We start from the raw sequence: 24,233 nt of genomic DNA, 5'->3' as shown, positions 1-24,233 counted from the left end.
CTGTTATAAAACTTATTATAAAAATGATATAAAACTGGTTATAAAAATGATATAAAACTGGTTATAAAAATGGCATAAAACTGGTTATAAAAATGGTATAAAAATGGAGGAAAAAAAATAATAAAATTAATTTTTGCCAACTTATAAACTTTGAAAATACTGTGTGTGTGTTTTTTAATACAAATCGAAAATATATTCTAAATACACAAAATAAGCAAAAATATATATAATAATAAAATAATTATATATAAATAAATTATATTAAATAAATATATTTATGATACATATGCACATAAAAAGGGGGAATAACCACCTTTCAATTTTATATTTTCCAAACAAATATTGTCTTTATCATTCTTTATTTTTTATATTTTTAGAGAAAATATTAAAAACTAATATATTTACTTCAAATGCACAATAACAAAAGATACAACACATTTATTCGTTTGCACATTCATAAATAATAAAAAACATAAAAATATGTTATGTATAATAAATCACAATGTGCATCTTCCAATTTACTATTATATATATGTATATAATATATACCTCATAATAATAAGATAACGAAATACTACCAATTCAAATAGTATAGATATGATAAATTTAGAATGCATTAAAACAAACACGCACACACATGTGTATATATCTGTATATGTGTTAGTTCTAAAGAAATAACACAAATCTAAAGAAATCGATTTATCATTTCCCTTTTATATTGAGCCACTACCCCCCCCATAAATTTACATTTTTTCAAGCATCCTCGTTAATCCATATATTTATGACCTTAATAATATTTTCTATTTCTATTTATTATTTATTTTTTTAAAGCTACCTTTTCAATTCTTAGATAATAGATTTAACTCTATAATGATCTTTTCCTTCAAACATAACTAAAATAAAATATACAAAGTATTTAAATAAAACTCATATATGTCTAATGTGTTGACATAATTTTCATAAATTTTTATTTTTTTAATAAATTCATACATAATATAATATATCAAGTTGGGTTATTTTTTAGATACCACAAATAAAATTGTGTACATATAAAAAGAGGTTCAAATTTTTTCTTTTTTTTTCATAGCACATTCAAAACTTGACAATCTTTTAATATTATTATAACTACACTCTTTTTTTGTTTTTTATAATTAAAATGAAGAAATATTTATTTAGTGGAATTTATTTTATTATTATTCTTTCCTATTATATATATAAATTCCAAAAATTGAGAAAATTTTTAATTCATAAACTAATACATATATACATAATATATGACTAGAGAGGTTTCTATGGCTGATTCTACTTCGGATTTTTATTCCTATTATATATTAAATTCTTATATATTCGATTATTTTAAATAAAAATAATACTCAAATTCAAAAAGTTATCTATATTTTGTAAATAATATTAAAAAAATGATTTTTTATAATAAATGCAGACAAGTTTATATATATAGTCTCATAAGAATCGCAACATACCATGTGCATGGGTGTGCATATTTCTCAAAATGTTTTATCAAAAAATAAAAAAAAAAGACATAAAAATACTGTGCAAAACTAACTAATCAAGCTAGCTTTTTACACAACATCATGTCCATTATCCTCGATTATATATTAAGTATAAAATAATTTCATCAATTCAAAAATATTAAAATATATCACAAACAAAATACACACATATTATATCCTTACATATTTACACTCAACTATTTACCTGACTTTACACTCGATATCATTTCATTCCCCCCGGCTTAAAAAAGCAAAGAAAAGAAAACAAAACAAAACCAAAGCAATTTCACCCATTTAACATTTCCACATCAATCCGGCTACCTTATTAAGTAGATAATTGGTTATTTTATTTTTTTGTTTTTAATAAATTTAATTCAAAAATGTTATGCATTGCAACAAACTTAATTAAAAACAGCGAAATAAAAAAGAAAAAAGAAAAAAAAAGCTATAAATAGCAAACGAAAAGTAGCAATAACAAATGGCGTGAGCCATACACCCACAACAAATAAATTCACAATAATTTCCCTAAGATTTTTATCTTAAGAATGTATATTGGAATTCCAAAACAAATTAACTAAACATTTCATTCGAAAGTTACTAAATTAATGCTACTTCATATTTTTGGAAAAATTATTCTTCATTATCAGATGAGTCTAAAGATTTCATATTAAGAACTGCATTTGGATATAAGTCAAATTCCTTAATTAAATTTGTCGAATTTTTTAAAACATATTTTGTATGGCCACATATTAAATCAAATTTACATGGAATATTCATATTTTGTTTTTTTGTTTTATCAACTTCTAATATATCACAGCATTCTGCCCAATCATATATATCTCTTAAGGTATGATTGCTACTAAAATTATTTTGAACTTTTAATCCATTTGGTAATCTTAATAATATTTTTGTAACTTTATCATTAGGCTCAATATTTAGTGGAAATTTTTTACTTTTTTCATTTCGTTTATTTTTTATATCTTTTATATAATTTTTTTTTTTTTCGATTTTTAATAATTTTTCATTTTCTTTTTTTTTTTTTTTTTCTAAAATTTCTTTATCTTTTTTTAAAGCTTCTTGATATTCCCTGTCTTGTTCCTCTCTTAATAGTCTATCCCTATAAACAGTTTCATTTACATTACTTACCATTGATCTATTTCTTTCCATTTTGTTTTTTTCAATAGCAGCCTTTTCAATACATTCAATAATAGATTGTATAATATCTGTAGCACTTGGCCTTCCATATATTACTGATAATTCTTTAATATTTGATGTATATGTTAATAATATACTGATTTGTGGAAACATATATATATTTATTTTATCATGCAATTCAATAAATGGATACTTGCTAATATCTTGGGCATATAATATACAATTATTTTCAAAGAATGGTATAATTTCAATATTTGTATAAATATGTTTACAAAAATATTCACTTTCTTCATTATCAATATGTAAATAAACAAGTAATAATTTTTCTTCTTTTTTAGATTTATTTATTGCATCTTTAAGATTTCCATTAAAAAAATTTACATGTATTTTTCCATATTTTTCTTCATAATATACTGTAAAACTGTTTTTATTACATGAATTTAATATATAACTACTTATCAAATTAAAACATGATGTTATCATATTATATATATTTCGAAATAAAGGGCAAATTACTCCTCTTATGTTATTTAATATTTCAAAAAAATGGGATTTTACTATATTGTTTTCGCTCTTTTTATACACTTTATCGTTTACTATATTTTCTGTTTTATTTGAATTATCCTCATTTCCTTTTCTCTTTTTCAATTCATTCCCCTAAAAAAGTAGTTCCCAAATAAAATTGTATAAAACATTATAACAAATAATTTCACAAGTTTTATCAAACTGATACATAAACTATCGATACAATATATAACTATACATGTCTGTGATTTTTTTTTTTTTTTCTTTACTTGGCTCAAACTTTCTAACTCTCCATTTTTTAAGTACTTAACTATATTATCCTAAAAAAATAACAAACAAAATAAAACACATTGTAAATACATCCAAGTTTTCAAGCCAACATTTACAAATATTTAATTTTTTTATTATCTTTTTATTCTGAATATACCTCTAAATTCCCATTGCACATTTCAACCAATCTTTTTGCTTCATCTTTATCTGATAATTTTGTCATTTCCATAAACAGTTTAATTTCATTATCCATTGCAAATATTTCTTACAAATAATTATTTAAAAATAAAAAAATACAAAAAAAAAGAAAAAAAAACACACACATGAACGAAAATACTCTACATATATTTTTATACATAGTTATTTAATAACAGTATTTTTTTTTTCCAAATCCAATGTTTTATTTCTCCCTTTTTAAGTTATTCAATTTTATCACATACAAATGATAGATAATTGAAAGTATTAAATTTGAAAAAAAAAAAAAAAAATTAATTACAAAAAATAAAATAACTCCTGATAATATATCCTTGCATTCCACTCCAATTTTTAAACATTTTTTTTTCCTTTATAAAATAAAAAATATAACTATAAAAACAAAAAGGTCGCCCTTTAAAACTTATATATGACATAAATCAACTTTTTTGAAAAATATCAAAATTATAAAAAAAACGAATTATATAATACTTAACTTTTGCATATTTATAATAATCCTTACATATTAACATAAGTATACTAGAAATATATATATATTTCCCCCCCCCCTTTTACATAAAATAAATAAATAATATTTACTTTATATCTGTTGCTATATGCAATAAAAAAAAATTATATTTATTTTATTTTAATTACAAAACGATAAAGGAAAAGGTTAACAAATTTGTCAAACTTGCCAGCAAATCATATCACTAAATACATGAAAAAATTACAAAACAAAAAAAATACAAATTAAAAAAAAATAAAACAAATAACCATTTTAAGTGTGTATTGCACATTATATGCACATATAGTATAATTTAATCCCAATTATGCAAAACAATTTTGGTCTAAATAAACAAAAAAATAATATACATTCTTATGAAAGAAATATCATGACAAAATAAAAACAAATGGAGTAAAGAATCTCCATTTTTCAATTTACGAAAATAGCTACATTCCTTTTTCAAATATTCATCAAAGATATAAATTGCAACATATTTTTAAGGCCGTTATAAATCCATACTCAATATTTTTATACAATTATTATTTGTCTAAAAAATATCCAAAAAAAAAAAAAACTATTCTGTAATTAACTTAACATTTATATTCCAACGAAATAAAAAATTATTTATAGATTTTGTTAATTTTTCTCGGTATTCATTATTTAGTTCGGTATTCGCAAAACATATTGTTATATATCTCAAACTTTTTGAGTTAAAACAATAATTTTTTAACAAAGCTATACAAATAGGCGAGCTAATCACTATTTTGAAATAAATAAGTTTTGGAAATGCGATTTGTATGCAATTAATGAAAAGAGGGCTTAGATTCCATGACTCGATTATTAATTTTCTATAAAAATAAATAAATAAAAACTCCAAAAAAATGAAAAAACAAAATTAATTACAATTATTTTCATATATCTCATAAATTATTTTATTTAATATATGCCCTTACAATACATTTGAAAAAGGAGATAATATATATTTATTTGGATACACTAATGAGGAACAATCAGTTATTTCATTATTTATATTATTATTGCTGTTCATATATTTTAAAATTAACAAAATATATTTCTTATTTTTTAAACAAATTATTGTTTTTTTCCTTAAAAGGTTTGTGTTTTTGATAACATCAAGTACAGCGTTCCTCCACGTTTTATTCTGTACTCCATTGGACAAAAAAAAAAAAAAAAAAAAAGATATATACATATAAAATGCTTTATAAAAATCGAATTATATTTATCCATTCTTAATTAATAATAAAAAAACAAGAACATATACTACTATTAGCATCAAACAAACAATGTAAAAATGCATATTCTTCAAATAATTTAGCTACTTATATATTAACATTATTTATTTTTATATTACCAAGTATAGCAATTTAAAAAAATCATCTAGAAAAGGTAAGAAATCCAACAATTTGATTACAACGATTGTTGTACATATGTTATTCATATTGGGGTAAGCATTTTATTAATCAATCATTTGCTCATTTATTTGTTCATTTGTTTATATAATAACTAGCAATGCAAAAATAGTTGAATTGCAAACAATTCGAATACACGTAGCCCATCACACTTGATATTGTTTACACTTTTTTAAAACTTTTTTTATTAAAAATAATTTTGCTTTCCAATTTCAACTATTGTAAGTGTTGTACTATTTATTTTTTTTAAATAATTTGAAGCAAAATAAAAAAATAAGAAAGGATGAAAGAAAGAAATAGAGAAAACAAAATAAAAACGAGCAAAACAACAACAAACCATAATAAAAAAAAAAAAAAAAAAAGCAATCCTCAAAATTAAATTAAAAATTTGTGTGCACATTTACTACAATTGTTAAACTATTATATTTTTTTATTTTTATACATTTTTATATATTACAAAATCTATACACACATGCAAATATTATTTATGTCCTTTTCTCTGATTTCCTATATATATTTACTAATAAATGACACAGGAAATATTTGAAAATATAAATATAACAACCCTAAGTACCTTCAAAATTTTTCTTTCATAAAAAAAAGTATAACATTAATATAATATATTATTTATTATATATGAATATATAGAAGATCTTATTCATTTTTCTACAATATAATAAACGTGCTTATTTCTTTAATATATATAAATAAATGTTATATTTTAAAATAAAACAAAAAACTATCCTATCTTTTTTTTATATACATACCACAACTTTCAACTTAACAAAAATCTACCAATTTCCCAATATACAATAATATGTATTCCTCTATGCTCTTAAAATATTGTTATATCTTATTTCACAATTTTTTTAAAATTATTTTTTTAAAAAAATAAGCCATAAAAATAAATTCCAACAAAATGACATGAAAATTATTAAACAAGTTAGGAAGTTAAAAAATATATATATTTCCAAAAACACTGATTATTTAAAATCATTACATAAAAAAAGAAAGAACAATATTAAAAATGTTTTTTTTAAAAAAATAAAATAATTATAAATTTAAACTTAGTAGACTTTTTCCCATTTTTTCTTTTCTTTTTTTTATTCAAAATTTAAAAACATCATTTTCTATTTATGTGTTATACACAATTATAATAAATAAATAAATAAATAAATATATATATATATATAATATATATATGTGGAAATAGGAAATACTTCAAATTAGGAAAAATGTATTTTACACATTTTCTTTACTTACAGATTTAAATGATGTATAAAATATAGCTTACCAGTAAAACTGTGATAAAAAAAAATAAAGGTATAATCTCAAATTCTAACAAATAGCAAATACAAGTTTCTATTTATAATAATTAAAATGTTAAATAATAAAAACGATGTATTGGGAAATTGTTAAAATAATTTAAGTTTTTTTCGATAATATTAGTTTTTTTTTTATGGATTTATTTTTTGGGATATTTTCATTTAGCACGCCCAATACTTATCAATGGATAATATATCTTGATTTTTAAAGAACAAAAAATAATAACATAAATACCTACATAAATTATTTAAACTTATAAAATGAACGGATTTATCTTATTTCCCATTTATACTTATATTTTTTTTTATTCTTATAGTTTGTTTATTTTTTCCTGATTTTTTTTCACTTACAATTTTTTATGTTTACATTCCCTCGCCCTTCCTTTATAATATTTAATTTTGAAAAGTTAAAAAATAAAATAAAAAAAACATTTTTCATTAAATTGTCATGAATTAAATTTTTAAAGAAAATGGCTCTCGTAAGTTTTAAAAAAAATAAATAAAACAAATTTAATATTTAAACAAAATCTACATATGCAAGTTTCCATCATTTATATTATATAATATTATATATATGAATTAAAAAAGTCTTTTATTTTTTGTTATCAATCTATTATTCATATTTACAAAACATATGTCTCATATATGTAAACATTCATATATTTCATACTTTCTTTTTTTCCATTCTGTTTTGATAGGATGATGCAGAAGCACAAAAGCAAATTCAACAAATGGTCAACTTCATTTTAAATGAAGCAAAGGATAAAGCACATGAAATTGAAGCAAAAGCACTAGAAGATTTTAATATAGAAAAGTTAAGAATTGTTCAAAAAATGAAAGAAAAAATTAGATTAGAGTTTCAAAAAAAAGCAAAACAAATGGAAATAAAAAGATCTATAAATCATTCATCTGCTATTAATAAAGCTCGACTTAAAAAATTGTGTGCAAAAGATCAAGTTTTTAAAGAAATTTATAAAATAAGTAGTGATAAATTAGCAGAACTATATAAAGATAAAGATAAATATAAAAATTTAATTATCGATTTAATTGTACAAGCTTTATATTATATACAAGAGCCACATGTTATTGTTATGTATCGAGAAGTTGATAAATCTGTTGTTGATGGATGTTTAAGTGAAGCTGCACATAAATATACTGAAAAAATTAAAAAACAATTTAATATAACTAAAAATGTTAAAATAGAACTTGATAAGTCAGGTAATTATTTACCCCCACCTCCATCAGAAAACAATGAAGGAGCATCATGTTTGGGTGGTATTATATTAACAACACCAAATAGAAAAATTAACTGTGACAATACGCTAGATTTACGTCTTAAACTAGCCATAAAACATTGCACAACAGAAATAAAAAGAATGTTCTTTGAAATGGATTAAAATATATATACTGATTTTTATTTTAACCTACGTTATACATAAAGTAGGTATATGATGCTATTGGACATCATTCCTTTGAATTATTTAATAACATTATTTTTCATTTTTTTTTTTTTTTTTAATTATAATTTTTTTTCATAAATTTATTTTATTTTTACGCATATTATTCATGCAACTGCAAAAAAAAAAAATTAAAACAACACCGAAATACTTATAATACATGGAATATGCTTTTTCCGCTTCATATATGGACTTATATATATATCCCCATAAATAAACAGCAATATAAATTATATGGTCAAAAAAAAAATGTTTATTATTTTCTTCACAATGAAAAAAAGTTGAATAATACACAAACTAAAACTGACCCTTTGATATTTTCGAATATTTTTTCTTCCTTAGTAATCGTTCATCTTTCTTTTGTATGTAATCCATTCTTAATTGTCTTTCTGATTTCCTATTATCAACTCTACCTGACTGTTCCAAATTTCTTCTGAACTGTTCAGCTGCTAATTTTGCTTGTAAAACACCAAAAGCACATCGAAATCTTCGAATTCTATGAACTCCATCTTCAACCCACTGAACCATCCATACATTTAATCGATGATAATAAGAAACTCCTTTAACTTTTGAAATAAACCATGGTATTTCATCATATTTTACATTATATTTTCTTTTTTTCCAATATTTCCACATTGGTAATAAATTCCATGGATAGTCATCTCCTAAATATTCTCCTGACCTTAAGGACTCAATCCATTTTGTACGATAATAATTATTTGGTATAAATTGTTGTAATCCACTTGCTTTGGCACTAAAACAATCTGAAGGGGCTAGATTTTCCGGAGGTGTTATATGAGGATGTATTATTTCCCTTGTTTTTGGTTTATAAGGATGCTTTGATAATAAAATTTCTGACAATGTACATAAATTTTTACTCTGCAATATTTTTTTCCTTAAATTTTCTGACTGGTTAATAATATTTCGCAACATTTCGTTAAAAAAATACACAGCTAGCTAAAATTATATTCATTGTTCATATTTGTTAAATATTTGTTTGCTTTGATTAGGAACTGTTATTTCTTCGTAATTCATTACATTTGTTTCTTTACTTTTATTTACTTTTTTAATAACTAAAATACAATAATATGTTTTTCGAAAAAATATAAGTAAAATTTATTGCCCTTCATTTGTAATGCGCACATGAGTGTACTATGCAATTTATTCATCATGCACATACGCATATACATACATATGTATAAAGAATAATTTATCGATATTTTTTTCAAAAAAAAAATAATAGTATCAAATAAATCATCATCTAGCTAACCAAATAAATACAAATTTTAGGAACAATTTATAAACTTAAAAAAATTCCCTTTTGCGTCATTGTATTAATATTTTCACGTTTAATAAATAAAACGTAACATATATAATTAAACAAAGCAACCTGACTAATACATATATATTTATAAACATCCAACACCATCACCTTATGGTTATGCAATGAGGTATTATAACCCATATATACTTAATACCAATTTTGTCGAATCGTAAAAAATATTTTATCTACAACATATACGATCTTTATTCGTTGCTTTTAATAAAAAAATAACTTTTAAATAGAAAAACTAAAAATTAAGTAATGCTATTGTAAATTTAAAAAAAAAATGAAATAAACAAATCAATAAATATAAATACATATGTACAGTCATACACTATACACACATTTGATATTATCCATCCTACAGTGAAAAATATAAATTTATTCTTAAAATAAAAGGCGTGAAAGGGTACTAAAATTGCCTGACATGTTCAGAAAAATATAAAATCCATACAAAATATATGTATAAAATTTTTTTTAATATATAATACATATATTATTTCAGAAATAGTTAGCTAATCTTTTCCTAGCATATCTTTTTTTCTTAAATAAGTTTTATAGTTAGGATGCCCAACATTAAACATATTATTTGAATATTTAAATTTTAATTTTTGAACTAATAAATTAATCTTGTTATCATGAGCTAATAAGCTTAAATATGCAACAAAAAAAGTTAGATATAATATGGATGTACCAAATTCATTTTCAAACAATTTTTGTGTAAGAAAGTCTATTGCTTTTCCAGCTAAAAAAATATGTTCAGTTTTCGGAGAATTTTCTTCTTCTTTATGTTTAACTTCAAATAAAATTGGCGACATTAATAACATAGTCCCTCTACCTACATTCGCTACTTTTTTTCTATCCGTTATAGTTCTTTCATTTTTCTGAACGATATTTTTTAAAAAAAATTTCACACAATTAAATTTATTCATCTTTTTTATTTATTTAATGACTTTCTATAATATTCAATGAATAACCATTCACCTATATATCGATTATATGAAATATAAATGTATATGGGATATGTGTGTGTCAATATTACGCCCTTAATTATTACAATAGTTCAAATATAATATTCCCCTTTTTTATTTCTTGTCAATCGTTTTACTTAAAATGGTTATACATATGCACACATGTACATAGATTTATCCCTTACAGTATACACGTATATTGCTGTTGTAAAGCTATATATATGAATTATAAAAACTGTGAAAAAAAAACGATTCCTCAAAAGATTTGTCAAATAATTTTTGAAAACTAAATTTGTAACTCTCTCTCAGTTTATACTATTAAATCATAAACATTTTTTTTAAATGGTAATTAAAAAATTGGAGAAATATATATGTGTATATTATGCGTTCGTTAGTTGGCTTTAATTTTATTTATGTATTTTGTTTGTTACCTTTTTCTTTATTTTTATCGCTTATTTTTATCACTTATTTTTTTCATGATTTTTTTCTTTTTTTATCGTATACACGCACATATTTTTTTTATCGGCTCTGTGAATATTAAATTTATTAGCCATTCTTGGCAAGGCAAAGTACACATACCTTCTACGCATTTATTTAAACTTTCACTATTATCATTTTTTTATTTTTCCTATACATGCACTATATATATATACATTTACTATTTTTTTTGTTATCATTTGTATATCTTTATACATTGGAAAAAAATGACGTTCGAGTATGATCAGTTATACATTATGTAGCCATATTTCATACAGTTTTTTTTTTTTTGAATTAAATCCTTGAATAGCTATTTTGTTTTTTTATTTTTATATTAAAAAATATTATGGATAATATAGCAAACAGAGATAAAAAAAAGAAATGAAACAATAAGATGTGCAAACATCAATTTTGAAAAGATAAAATGATCATTTATATTTTGTGTTAAATAGTCAAGATATTTAAACAATATGCAGTACAATCTAATTTTAAACAAAATAAACACAAACTATGTCATTGACCCATACGTAAGTATGCTATATATAAAAAGAGCATATAAGTATTTACATTTTCTCAAAAAAAATAATGGAAATATTGTTACATTAGGAAATAAATACAACGAGATCAAATTAGAAAATTATTTTGAAAACAAGATAGACCATAAACAGTTGTGCGATTTAAACTTTTTAACAAATTCAACAAAAAAATATGACCTATTAATTTGTACTGATATACCATTATATTATAAATATATCAAAAATATATTTATACCCAAAATGTTTGTAGGCCCTGGATCAGAATTTGTTAAAAATAAAAATTATTTACACATTTTTGATTATTTTATTCCTCTTACTAATCAAAAATTAGACATTCATTTACATTACATTCTCCAAAAACGTTATTTATCCTCATCATAATTTCTTTGTATCCAAATTTTTCCCCATTTTATGTTTTCATCACCTGTTTATTCGAACACAATGGAAAAACGCTATTAGTTAGCCATTCATCCAACTAGCCATGTAACCATCTAACAAATGACAGTGATGATTACAGTGGCAACTTCCCACCATGTTTAAGGTTTCAAAAAATGCATGTAAAAAAAAAAAAAGAAAAGAAATATCGCCATAAAGACCATTAATAAACTCACCGAATGAGCAAAAATAATTTTTTCACATTTTTCAAGTCAAATAAAATCATCCATATTAAGAATTGATTTAACTATTTCCCAACATTTTATGGGGTTCTGTAAAATCACTTGTGATATTTTTGTTTGATCAGTTTCTTTATATTCTTGAGACATATTAAGAAGGAACTTTTTAGAAATATTTACACTTGCCCCAATAGTTAAATTTGTATTCGATATATCCATACATTTAATAATCCATGGTGGTAATTTACTTTTTTTATCATTTCTTGTATATCTAATATCTGAAAAAATCATAATACCATAATCTTTTTTATTTCTTATAATTCTTCCCACGCACTGGGAAGCTTGCCTCATTGCATCGAAAGTTAAAAATTCATTTTCTTGTATATTATATGTTTCTTTTAAAAAATCAAGTCTAGCTTTTAAGATTCTAGACAATGTATATTGATATGGTATACCAAATAAAATCACACATTTTCCATAATGCTTATCAAAATCAATTCCTTCTGCTATTTTTCCTCGACAAATAGATAAAAAAACTGCACCTTTTCCCAAATCACATGCTTTTTTGAAATTATGTAATGCAATTGTTGTTGAAACTATATCTTTTGTTTCTATAAATATTAATTTATATTCTAATATATTTGATATTATTCCTAATTCATACCATGTTGACATAACATGTTCCATGTATATATATGATGGAAAATAAGAAATTATACCATCTGGTATATTTTTACACATTTCAACTAATAAAAAACCATAATTTTTAATTACATTTAAATCATTACGAAGTGAATATTGAGACGATAATGGAATCAAATCAGAACTCTTTGTTACAATAAGGGGGCATACACAAGTTCTGTCAAATGACATAGGAAATGATGCTGTTAAAACTGTACTAAAATTTAATAACTTAGGATAAAGCTCAAGGGGGGTAATAGTACCACTTGTTAATACAATTGATTTGTATCTATTTAATACAGATTTCATTGCAATTGATGAATCTAAACATGCAAATTGTATTACTGGGTCATATATACCTGTTGCTTCTGGATATGGTTCACATATTATTATAAATCCTTTAAAATAATTGCCAATTAATGTACAAAAATTACATACTATATTTAATGCAGAATAATCATCAGTGTCTACTACTTGTAATGTGTTCAACAAACTTTTTAATCTATCAAAACTATATTTAAAAAAAGATGTATCTAATTTTGTATCTTTTTCACATTTATATAAAAATGATAATGGCCCTTCAGAAGTTACTTCATATATATTTATATATTTTTTCAAATAAACTACTATTATTCTCATCAAATTTAAAAAATGTTCTGATTTTCTTATATTTCCTGGCATTACTACATTTTTTATAATATCCTCCATTAAAAGTGGACTATAATTTATTTCCTCTAAATTGGATTTATCTTTATTCTTTAAATCATTTTTTTCATTATTATTAATATTTAATATTTTTTTCAAATCATCTATAATTATTTTATCACTAAGCTTTTCAACATCATCATTTGTTTTTCCATTTTTATTCGACTCATTATAATTCATTTCTTCCTCTAAAAGTTCTTTAAACACTAAATTCATTTCTTCATCAAAGTATGCTTCATCTTTCTGATTTTTTTTATTTTTATCATCATTTTTATCCTTGCCATTACTTAATTGCGGAAATATGTATTCTTTATTTTCGATAAATTTTTTATCAGCGCCATTTTTTGATTCCATTTCTTCTTCATTTTTATTTAACTTTGAATTAGATGCTTCCTTTCCGGATTTTATTTTCTTTAATATATTGTAACATTCTTCTTTCAATTTATTTTCATTTAAAATCCTTGATTTTTCAATTTTTTTAAACAAAGTTGTAATATTCATTGAAGCTTTATTCAATATAGACCGATCAATATTAACACTTAATGCTTCTAAGCACACACTGTCTATATTGTGAGCTTCGTCAAATACAATTATATCATTTTTTTTATAATTAACTCTATTATTTATATCTTTTCCTAAAAATATTGATTTTGAAACCTTAGGATCAATGATATATTGATAATTTAATACAATAACTTTTGCTATTTCTATAATTTTCTTTGCACAAAAATATGGACAAATTGGAGTATTTATATTTTCACGATTTTTATAATTTTTGCATAATTCTTTTAGTTCTTCAATAGTATATACACCAGGTTCAATTAACTCATATACAAAATCTTTTTTATAATTTTCAAAATAACCACATAAACCTAAATCATTATATTCACTAATACTATTTTTAGAATTGTAAATACTAAAATAATCCTCCATATCTATATGATGTTTATTTTTTATTATAAAATCAGATATTTTATCAATATTACTATTAGAATAATTATTTAATTTTTTACTTATATATTTTTTTTCTCTAATAAATGTAGCTGTTAATTTACGACATTCTTCATCAATCTTTTCCCTTTCATGTTTTAATAAAACTTTTTCATTTACACACATACAACGCCTTGCGCTAATTCCTATTGCTAATATTTCACTATTATTACCAAATCCATTTGATATATTATCAACTTCTTCATTTATTATATTCGTTTCTTTTTCATCATTATTTTCATTTTTTATCACATCATTATCTTCTTTTATATTACTCTTTGAAATTTTTTTTGATAATTCATTGCATTTTTTTATTATATTTATTCTATAATTAATAACCTTTTTTAATTCAATTAATGATTTTTCCATTTCTGCAACAGTACGTGTGCAAAAAATAAATTTACTATTATCATTTTTATAATACTGATATGAAGTTATAAGCGAAAAAATTGCCACAGTTTTTCCAGTCCCTGTAGGCATTTCCAAAACACAATGCCCTTCACTATCTAAGGTTTTTTTCAAATATTTCATGTATGCATATTGTTCAGGATATATATAATCATATGGAAAAAAAATTTCCAAATTATCAAGATAGAAAACAACCATGATTATATTTTCTACATTTACATTAAAAAAATCACAAAAACTTTATAAAAGTTACAATAACTCCTTTTTACTTATCTTTGTCTTCTTATAATTCCCCAAATTAAATCCATTCGTGTATATGAATAAATTATATATTTAATATATGTTAATAACTTAACACTACTAGTCACCTTTTTTTTTCTGACTGTTCAGGTATTTCATTAAAAATGCATGTACAAGTAATAATTTTTTCCCTTATATGTTTACTATTAATTTTTTCCTTAAAATTGCAATGTGTATTTGGATTGTTTTGACGCCTGGTCTATTTCTGCTCATTTTTCATCCCAGTTATTTTATACTTTCATTGAAATAAGGTCAATGCATAATCATTTTATATCCTTTAAAAAAGAAATGAAAACGGAAAAAACATTTAAAATATATATACATATATAATGCTCCCGCAATAAGCATTTCCACTAGTTTATTTTACGACTCACAAAACTTAAAATTATATTTTTTAATTAAAATATATAAATTAAATTCTCTTAAGATATTCAAAAAAATAAAATTAAAAAATAATCAGTTAATAAAAAAATAGTAATTAAAAAAAATACCATTATCAATAAAGCAAAGCACAAATTATACCTTTAAGCATATTAATACATACATACATGCATACATTTTTATAGATATCCAGTTCAAACATGAAAAAGGTCAATTTGATCATACAATAATAACATGATGTGCAACATAAAATGAAGAAGATAAATTGGCATATATCTATATATGTATATGCATATATATGTTACGTTGGCACATAAATTACCAAAATTAATCAAAGTTTTTCCCTTCAGTTATGCGATTATGTGACTATGAAATATTTTTATTTATTATTTGATTTTTTGGCTAAATTTTGTTCCATTTCTATTTTCCAAATATTTGCATATCACAGTATTAAACTTTTGAATAAGCAATTTGATTTTATAAAATGTATGAAGCAATTTCATTAAAATTAAGATAAAAAAAAAACGCCAAACCCATGAAGCATACCCATGAAGCATACCCATGTGGTCATTCGCAAAATCCAGTTTAAAATATTTCCTTTTGTTTGATATTTTTATAAGAACTCATTTTTTATGCAGAGATATTTCCAGCCAAAATAAGCCAAAAGCTTTCTTCATAAATAATATAGCCAATAATAGAAAATATAAATTACGAGAAAATAAAAAAATTATTTCAGTTAATAGCATAAAAGGGATAAGAACATTTGATCAAACACAATATAAAAAAAGAGAATATTTATTTAATATATGGAAAGACATAGCAAGAAGTTTTTCATACACTTTTTATGATTTGCCAATATTAGAAAGTTATGAACTTTTTCAAAAAAATAATATAAATGAATATTATGATTTTATTAAAAATAAAAGGCATTTAATATTACGCCCAGAAATAACGCCACAATTAATTAACTATTTATTTTTCAAAAATGGAGGATTGAAAAAAAAGAAAGAACAAAATATACCCACATGTAGGGACAATTGTAATTGTATTAGTTCCCATATTTCTGGAAAAAATAATTCAAAAAATTTATATAGTTATCAAAAAAAATGTAGACATAAAAATGATAACCAAAAACAGTATATGTTACAAAATTTTAAAAAGACTTTTAAAATGTGTACAATTGGTCAATGCTTCAGATATGAGCAAATTTCGAATTATCGTAAAAGGGAGCATTATCAATGGAATATGGATATAATTGGAATAAATAATATAAATGCCGAAATTGAATTATTTACTATTTTATTAACATTTTTTAAAAAAGTAAAATTATATGAAAAAGATATTATAATTAAAATTAATAATAAACAAATTATAAAATCTATTATATTGAAAGTTTTTAAAAATTCATTATTATATTATTGCTCTCAAAAACAAATAGACGAAATTGTGGTAAAAAAAACCCTACATATACTTGATAAATATAATAAGATTTCAAAATATAATTTTAAATTGCTATTACAAAAAAATATTCCATTTATAAAATATAATGATATAAGCAATTTTAACAATATTATTTATAATATTAATACATATGATGACATAGAAATATTTTTTAATTTTAATACAAATAATTCCAATAATAATTCTTTAAAAAATATATTAAACTATTTCAAAAAATTAAATTTGCACACATATTTCAAAATAGATTTAGCAACAGTAAGAGGATTAGATTATTATCAAAATACGATTTTTGAAATTTTTTATAAAAATAAAATTAATAGAGCAATATGTGGTGGTGGACGTTATGATTTTATATTAAACAAAACAAACATCCCGGCAATAGGATTTGGTATGGGAGATGTAGTTATATCTGAAATATTATTTAATAAAGAAAATGCTTGTAATATAATTGATGAAAATATTAATATAGTATCATTTTTTCCAAATATAAATAATGATAATATAAAATTAAAAAATAATAAATATAAAGAATATTACGATATATTGCACACTCTTAGAATGAATAATATTAAGATTTATACATTATTACAAAATGATTTAACTCTTTCAAAGGCTTTAAAAAAAGCTAATTCTTTCAAATCAGATTACTTTTTATTTTGTCAAGAAAATGAAGAAAATAATTTTATTTTAAAAAATTTAAAAACAGGATATCAGCAGATTGTCAATTTAGAGAATATACTTTATGTTTATTCCTCCATTTAACGTCTTACATGTTTCCACACCTCCTAAATTTAGTTTGGATGAATATCATTGACACAATAATAATATATTCCACTTTGATTGGCATATTGACTTACTATAAATATATTTTTTTTTTCATACCTGTACCTGTGCATGTCATAAAAATTTGCTCTATTATATGCATATTTTTTTTGTAAATTTGTTTCCTTTTTAATATATCATTTGTCAATAATATTAAAATGAAATATATATATACTTGTACTCAAAACCTTAAAACTAATTTAATGGGAATGTAATATTTTTCACCCCAATATACCTTTTAATTTGGAACAATTATGTTTTTTTTTTCCAACAATTTTTTATGAACAGTCCATAAAAATAAAATTAAATTAGCTATATTTTTTGCCTTTCCGCATTAACGGGTACATGCAATATCTTTTTTTTTCTATCAAATATATTAATATAGTAAAAAATGAAAAATTATGTATAAATTTTAACACTGATTCGATGAATATTCATGGGACTAAATAATAGAAAATAATTTTGTAAGCATATCCCGTATATACCATATATTATTTATTATACAAATATGTAAACATATCAAAATAAAAAACGAAAATATTCCACTACTAGCTTTTTATCCAATTTTTTTTTGTTTCATTGTGAAGGTAAAATATAATACATATATATGAACAATGCATGTAATTAACATATGATAATAAAATAAGAATATATGTTAGAAGTATTTGCAAAGAAAGGCACATAATTCCCATATTTGTTAATTAATAAAAATAAAAGACATGGGAGATAGTGATGACGACGATAAAATACAGGTTTGTTTTTTCAAACACCATTGCTTACTAGTTTTCTGTTTATCTTCATTTTATACCTGCACATGCAATATATATTTATCTATTTTTATCTTTTTACAATGAAAGGTTATCGTGTATGGAAATTCTACCGAGGCCAACTTCGATGATTTTTATAGGGAAGAAATCAAAAAGGAAGGAAATGAAAGTAAAAAAATAAAGAATATTAATTAATTTCTATTTCAATTTTTATATCATCTTAATCTTTATTATTTTTTCTTCCTCAACATAAGATATAGCAAATCTAGATGGCACTGATTACCCCCCAAATGAAATTGAGGTATGAAAAAAACAAATTTATAGTCGAATTAATTATAAATAAGTATAAAATTCTTAACAAAACATAATAACAATTCATAATGAAATAATTTTATTTTTTATGTGTGTGCAGAACATCGAACAAGAAGTTGATATGGAAATTCAAGTACAAAAAGCAACAAAAGAAAATAAAGTTTTTATGAAGTATGATTATACTAAAGAAAAACCATGGATACACCATCAAGATAAAAGCATATGGTTCAATTACAATTTTAATGAACAAACTTTTAAAGAATGGGTGCAAAAACATATAGATAAAAGACTAGAAAAACAGAAAAATTATAAAATAGAAACTTATGATAATATTTATGATGATAATAATTTTAAAACAAATATTGACAATCAATTATTATATGAACAAGACATAAAAAATCGTAATTTAAAAAATACACATTTTACAAATAATAGCGTAAAAAATAGCGACACTAATTTTGAATATATAAATCATAACAAAAATAATATTAACAATAATTTTAATAAATATAACAATCAAAAAAATATACCTAATAATAATAATATACTGCGAGCGAAAGAAAAAAACCATCGCACTAATGGTAATGTCTTAAATTATGAACAAAATTCTGTACATCAGCTAGCCAATAAACCAAACATTTCTACTAATAATAACCGAAACCCCAATATTGAAAAAGGTCAAATTCAAAAAGAGGATGATAATTTCGAATCAAAACAACAGGACTTATCCCAGTTTCAGCAGTTCATTAATTTTTTCAAGCAAAACCAGGAATTATAGTTCGATCAAGTACGCATTAAATGTAAATAAAAGTAAAAATAAAAGTGTAAAATAAAATGAGCGGCATGCTACTCTAAAGACAAACTTTCATATGAATTAATAATTTGATCAATTCCCATGAGAGAATTATGAATATTGTCATTTGTTACCCCGTAATTATTGTACTGATATATATAAGCGTTTGTAGAATATAACATTTTTGCATTTTGCAAAACTTTTTTTAAACCCGGTATAGGGGTTAAGCAATTAGATAACATAGACAAACTATTATTACCAAAATATTTATTTTCATCAATATAAATTTCTATAGGATTTAAAGATCTATTACTATATAACACATTATTTTTAAATAAGTTAAGATTTATATTTTCGTTAACTTCTCCACGCATTATCATTTTAGAATTAAAAATAACATTATTGTGATTAAAATTTGTTGAATTTATATTATTTTGTAAATTTTTTAAATTATTATTTTTATTAAATATTTTATAAGGATGCCGTGATTTCATTTGCTGATATTTATTTATATTATTACCATCACTCCATAAAAAAATCGAATTTAATTTCTTATCCACATATGCTTTACTTATCGTTTCGTTTAAATGTATAGGAATATTATCAATTTTCTGAAAAATATTATTATTTCTTAAATTTTTTTCAGATATTTTAGGAAAATAACTATCCATATAACTATTCAAATACCCACTCATTTCTGCACTGTCTTTAGAACTTCCTATACTATAATCTAATATATTTCCATTTATAACCATTTTATGCATTCTTTTTATTAACATATTAAATGTATTCTGCTCAAATTTTAAATTTTCTTTATATACTTGAGGAAGATATCTAGCCGACAGTAGTTTATAATTTGAATGACAACATAAATCAGATATTATTGAATTCATAAAATTAGAATATTTATAATTGCTATTATTTTTTAAATAACTATAATCAATTGGTAATCCTATTGTATGCACAAGAAACTGACATATATATTTGTTAATATTATTTGTGTCTATATTTCCAAAAGAATGTAATGAATGTCCTGTTATGTCTCCAGAAATGCCACCATTATTTATTTTTTTACACATCAATTCAAATTTATCATTTTCAAAAACCATAACACAATCTGAAACCTCATAAATAGACGATAAACATAAAATCGTATTTAAACTTTGCACACTTATTTCACCAAAAGTATATGGTAAAACACATATATTAAATAAATTTATTTTTGGATATTCATCTTTTAAAATATAAGATATATATGAACTTATTCCACTACCACTTCCACCTGCTAAACTATGAAATAATATTATGTTATCTATACATTCATTATTGTTATTTTTTTCTAATTCTTTATTTATTAAATTTATAAAATCTTCACATATATTTTTCGCATGTACATTAAACCCATATGACCAATTATTACCTGACCCGTTCAGGCCATAAATTACATTATTTTTGTTATATTTCCACTGATTAATGCTGTACATTTTCGAATAAGACGAAACGTTAACTATGTTATTATCATCAATATTTTTGGTATTATTTTCTATTTCTTTATTTATAAAATTATCAAATTTTTTACAATATGAATAATTTTGTTTCTCATTTTTTTCTTCCATACTATTCCTATTTTTATAATTATCATTTAATTTGATAATATTACATTTTTTTTCGAATATTTTTATAAAATTATTTGTTGGCTCATAATATTCATTTAATCCACAGATATATTTCTGGCTTTTCTCAAATTCATTGTCATATTCCCCAAATTCTGAATTTCTTATCTTTTCATATTTTTTATTTTTATTTTTTAAAATATAATTGCTATAATCCGGAGAATTTTTATCAAACTTATTCCCGTTCAGGCATTTCTCGATTACTTTTGGTTCCATGTCTATTAATATGCACCTTGCAATATAATTATTTAAGCATTTTACATTTGAAGAATCAGGATTTATTATATGCCCTTTAATATTTTTATTGTTTGTAAAACCTTCATATTCTATTATGGGAAATATATTATTATCATATTCACACTCTTCGTCAAAATACATATTAATTAATTTATTTTTTAAATTCCCATTTTTACAACTCATAATATGTTTATAAATAGCGTCGTAAAATTCCATTCCTAGTTGATTTCCACATTGTCCAATCTGCACACCTAAAACCCCCATAATTTGTATATTTTTATCACTTTTATAATTATTTTGTATTTATTTTTTAATATTTTATCTTCACTTTTGTACACCATGCCGTGTTTTTTTAGCTTCTTTTTCTCGAATTCCATATATATGTATCCCCTTTAACCATCCACATATAAGCCCATGTATTTATTTTTATTCTTAAACTTATCAAATTTTAATATTTTTTGTCTTTTATTAAATTTTTTTTTAAGTCAATACTTCATTTTGGCTAGCACAAAAAATAGAAATCACAATGGCTATATGGAGAAAGCGAAAAAATAAAATAATGAACTAAATAAATAAAACTAAAAAATTTACAAAATTAATGATACTGTTTTCCCAATGTCATACACCTTTAGGGGCATATTTCCGAATTATTTGATGTGTGCACATGGAAAATTTTCTTTTTTTTTTTGCGAAATTTGTATTAAGGGCTTTAGAGCACCGTGGGGGAAAAAATTAAATAAAATAAAACAAAATAAAAATCAAAAATTAATAAAAATATAATCATTATATAGCAAATTAAATGGATTTACACAAGGCATTGTTAAAATAAATCCATGACAAACTGATTGTTAGAAATTCTCCTTTACACCTTAGTATGAAAGGCATATGTATATAATACTAACGTCATTGTTTTTTATAGGTACACGCATGATATTGTTCCTTTTTACATTTCTTAAAATTTTTTTTTTTTTTAACTCGCATACGAATAATTTTAGTATTTCATCTCATGGATGAAAAAATATTTTTTTTACAAACTTATGAAAATATACATGAAGGGACACTCCCATCGCCACTAATAAAACATTCGGATGAATGTAAACGTTTAAATAATAAAAGGAAAAAAAAAAATGAGCATTTAGCTAATTCTATTTTTTCAAAAAAAGAATTAAGCAAAAGTGACCTTATCCCAATAAGCCATAATACCAACAATAGTGACGACAAAAATGGCGACACAAACCAATATATTTGTATAAATAGAAATAAATTTAATGGAAAATGCTATCATAAAAAAATTCCCATTATAAATGATATTCATATGAACTTCACTATAGCAGAGTCTTTAATATATATTTTAAATTTTTATCTCCAAAAAAATATTATAAGTCTTAATTTATATAATAGAATGCTTTATTCATTTCAGCTGGTAATGAACACAAAAATTAAAAACATTATAATTTTCTCCAACTTTGTCTTATTGAAATAATTAACGAGCAAACATATTTAATATTACATATACATAATTATACTTCACATCAAATGTTGTTTCTTTTGTAAGATCACCGAATAGCCCATTTTATAATTTTATTTACATGAACATTTGAACATATATTTATATTTTTTTTTTTTACCAGGCAATAATCGAAACGCTAAATGAACTAAAGGAAGCGAAAGACAACAAGTGGAATATTAAAGGAACATTAATAAATTATAAAAAAGAAAATAATATACAATTATTATATGTTAAAAATGCATTTCTTTCACTAAATAATATCATTATACACACTCCTCTATTAAAAATTAAGTCTATAGATACATAATTTTTTTTAACTCATAAAAATATATGTACATATTAGCTAGCTGTTTTTTTTTATATGTGAATGTATGGGTTACACTCACAATTGTTGTTTATTTGTATTTCATGTATTAATATATGGATAATTATTGAGAAAGATAAGTCTTTATACTTTTATTTCCATTTTTTATTCCATACGATATAACACCACTTTATTTATAAAAAAAAACAAAGAAAGAAAAAAATAAATTAAAAAAATTATTGTAATTTTTAAATATGAACGTTCATAAAAACTTTTTTGTAACCCTCTGAAATACATGTATGTACATAATTTTATAAAAAAAAATACTTGTACATGCTCCCTATATTTTCGTAAAATCTACAACAATCTTTATAATATTTAAGTTATACTATATATATGAATATACAATCAGCATACACACACAACTTTTGTAAGTCTGTATTTAATTGTTTCCATTTTTACAAAATAATAATTATTATTATCATTTGTATATACTTTTGCAATAATTAGCAAAATAAAATTAAGCTCAATTCTATACCCATAATATATTTCTCATTTTTTTAATTCTCTATATGAATGACAAAATTGTATAAT

The 24,233-nt window shown here is 22.2% G+C and overlaps 11 protein-coding genes across 11 annotated transcripts; 5 read left to right on the top strand and 6 right to left on the bottom strand.

Moving 5' to 3' along the window:
- Positions 1-2,141: 2,141 nt before the first annotated feature.
- On the bottom strand, positions 2,142-3,714 carry PBANKA_0835500 (UBX domain-containing protein, putative; the record flags this gene model as incomplete). The annotated part of the gene is made up of 3 exons (XM_034564543.1): positions 2,142-3,323; positions 3,461-3,511; positions 3,619-3,714. 3 exons carry the CDS (start codon positions 3,712-3,714, stop codon positions 2,142-2,144), a joined length of 1,329 nt encoding a protein of 442 aa, XP_034421329.1.
- A 1,021-nt stretch (positions 3,715-4,735) lies between these two features.
- PBANKA_0835400 (conserved Plasmodium protein, unknown function) lies at positions 4,736-5,620 on the bottom strand (the record flags this gene model as incomplete). The annotated part of the gene is made up of 3 exons (XM_034564542.1): positions 4,736-5,009; positions 5,115-5,323; positions 5,534-5,620. 3 exons carry the CDS (start codon positions 5,618-5,620, stop codon positions 4,736-4,738), a joined length of 570 nt encoding a protein of 189 aa, XP_034421328.1.
- Positions 5,621-7,386: 1,766 nt separating this feature from the next.
- PBANKA_0835300 (V-type proton ATPase subunit E, putative) lies at positions 7,387-8,313 on the top strand (the record flags this gene model as incomplete). Its single annotated transcript, XM_034564540.1, has 2 exons — positions 7,387-7,395; positions 7,615-8,313. The coding sequence occupies 2 exons, from the start codon at positions 7,387-7,389 to the stop codon at positions 8,311-8,313; spliced, it is 708 nt and encodes a 235-aa protein (XP_034421327.1).
- Positions 8,314-8,670: 357 nt separating this feature from the next.
- PBANKA_0835200 (AP2 domain transcription factor, putative) lies at positions 8,671-9,306 on the bottom strand (the record flags this gene model as incomplete). Its single annotated transcript, XM_034564539.1, has 1 exon — positions 8,671-9,306. One exon carries the CDS (start codon positions 9,304-9,306, stop codon positions 8,671-8,673), a length of 636 nt encoding a protein of 211 aa, XP_034421326.1.
- A 906-nt stretch (positions 9,307-10,212) lies between these two features.
- On the bottom strand, positions 10,213-10,629 carry PBANKA_0835100 (ATP synthase-associated protein, putative; the record flags this gene model as incomplete). The annotated part of the gene is made up of 1 exon (XM_034564538.1): positions 10,213-10,629. The coding sequence occupies one exon, from the start codon at positions 10,627-10,629 to the stop codon at positions 10,213-10,215; it is 417 nt and encodes a 138-aa protein (XP_034421325.1).
- Positions 10,630-11,615: 986 nt separating this feature from the next.
- PBANKA_0835000 (conserved protein, unknown function) lies at positions 11,616-12,062 on the top strand (the record flags this gene model as incomplete). The annotated part of the gene is made up of 1 exon (XM_034564537.1): positions 11,616-12,062. One exon carries the CDS (start codon positions 11,616-11,618, stop codon positions 12,060-12,062), a length of 447 nt encoding a protein of 148 aa, XP_034421324.1.
- A 266-nt stretch (positions 12,063-12,328) lies between these two features.
- Positions 12,329-15,277, bottom strand: PBANKA_0834900 (TFIIH basal transcription factor complex helicase XPD subunit, putative; the record flags this gene model as incomplete). The annotated part of the gene is made up of 1 exon (XM_034564536.1): positions 12,329-15,277. One exon carries the CDS (start codon positions 15,275-15,277, stop codon positions 12,329-12,331), a length of 2,949 nt encoding a protein of 982 aa, XP_034421323.1.
- A 1,044-nt stretch (positions 15,278-16,321) lies between these two features.
- Positions 16,322-17,983, top strand: PBANKA_0834800 (histidine--tRNA ligase, putative; the record flags this gene model as incomplete). The annotated part of the gene is made up of 1 exon (XM_034564535.1): positions 16,322-17,983. One exon carries the CDS (start codon positions 16,322-16,324, stop codon positions 17,981-17,983), a length of 1,662 nt encoding a protein of 553 aa, XP_034421322.1.
- Positions 17,984-18,762: 779 nt separating this feature from the next.
- PBANKA_0834700 (conserved Plasmodium protein, unknown function) lies at positions 18,763-19,900 on the top strand (the record flags this gene model as incomplete). Its single annotated transcript, XM_034564534.1, has 4 exons — positions 18,763-18,795; positions 18,901-18,979; positions 19,065-19,111; positions 19,223-19,900. The coding sequence occupies 4 exons, from the start codon at positions 18,763-18,765 to the stop codon at positions 19,898-19,900; spliced, it is 837 nt and encodes a 278-aa protein (XP_034421321.1).
- Positions 19,901-19,968: 68 nt separating this feature from the next.
- On the bottom strand, positions 19,969-22,089 carry PBANKA_0834600 (tubulin delta chain, putative; the record flags this gene model as incomplete). Its single annotated transcript, XM_034564533.1, has 1 exon — positions 19,969-22,089. The coding sequence occupies one exon, from the start codon at positions 22,087-22,089 to the stop codon at positions 19,969-19,971; it is 2,121 nt and encodes a 706-aa protein (XP_034421320.1).
- Positions 22,090-22,831: 742 nt separating this feature from the next.
- PBANKA_0834500 (conserved Plasmodium protein, unknown function) lies at positions 22,832-23,642 on the top strand (the record flags this gene model as incomplete). The annotated part of the gene is made up of 2 exons (XM_034564532.1): positions 22,832-23,248; positions 23,457-23,642. 2 exons carry the CDS (start codon positions 22,832-22,834, stop codon positions 23,640-23,642), a joined length of 603 nt encoding a protein of 200 aa, XP_034421319.1.
- Positions 23,643-24,233: the final 591 nt, after the last annotated feature.

Source organism: Plasmodium berghei, assembly GCF_900002375.2.
Source record: "Plasmodium berghei ANKA genome assembly, chromosome: 8".
In the NCBI taxonomy this organism is placed as follows: Eukaryota; Apicomplexa; class Aconoidasida; order Haemosporida; family Plasmodiidae; genus Plasmodium; species Plasmodium berghei.
Note: the sequence above shows the minus strand (reverse complement) of the source record. Positions and strands in the feature narration are given on the sequence as shown.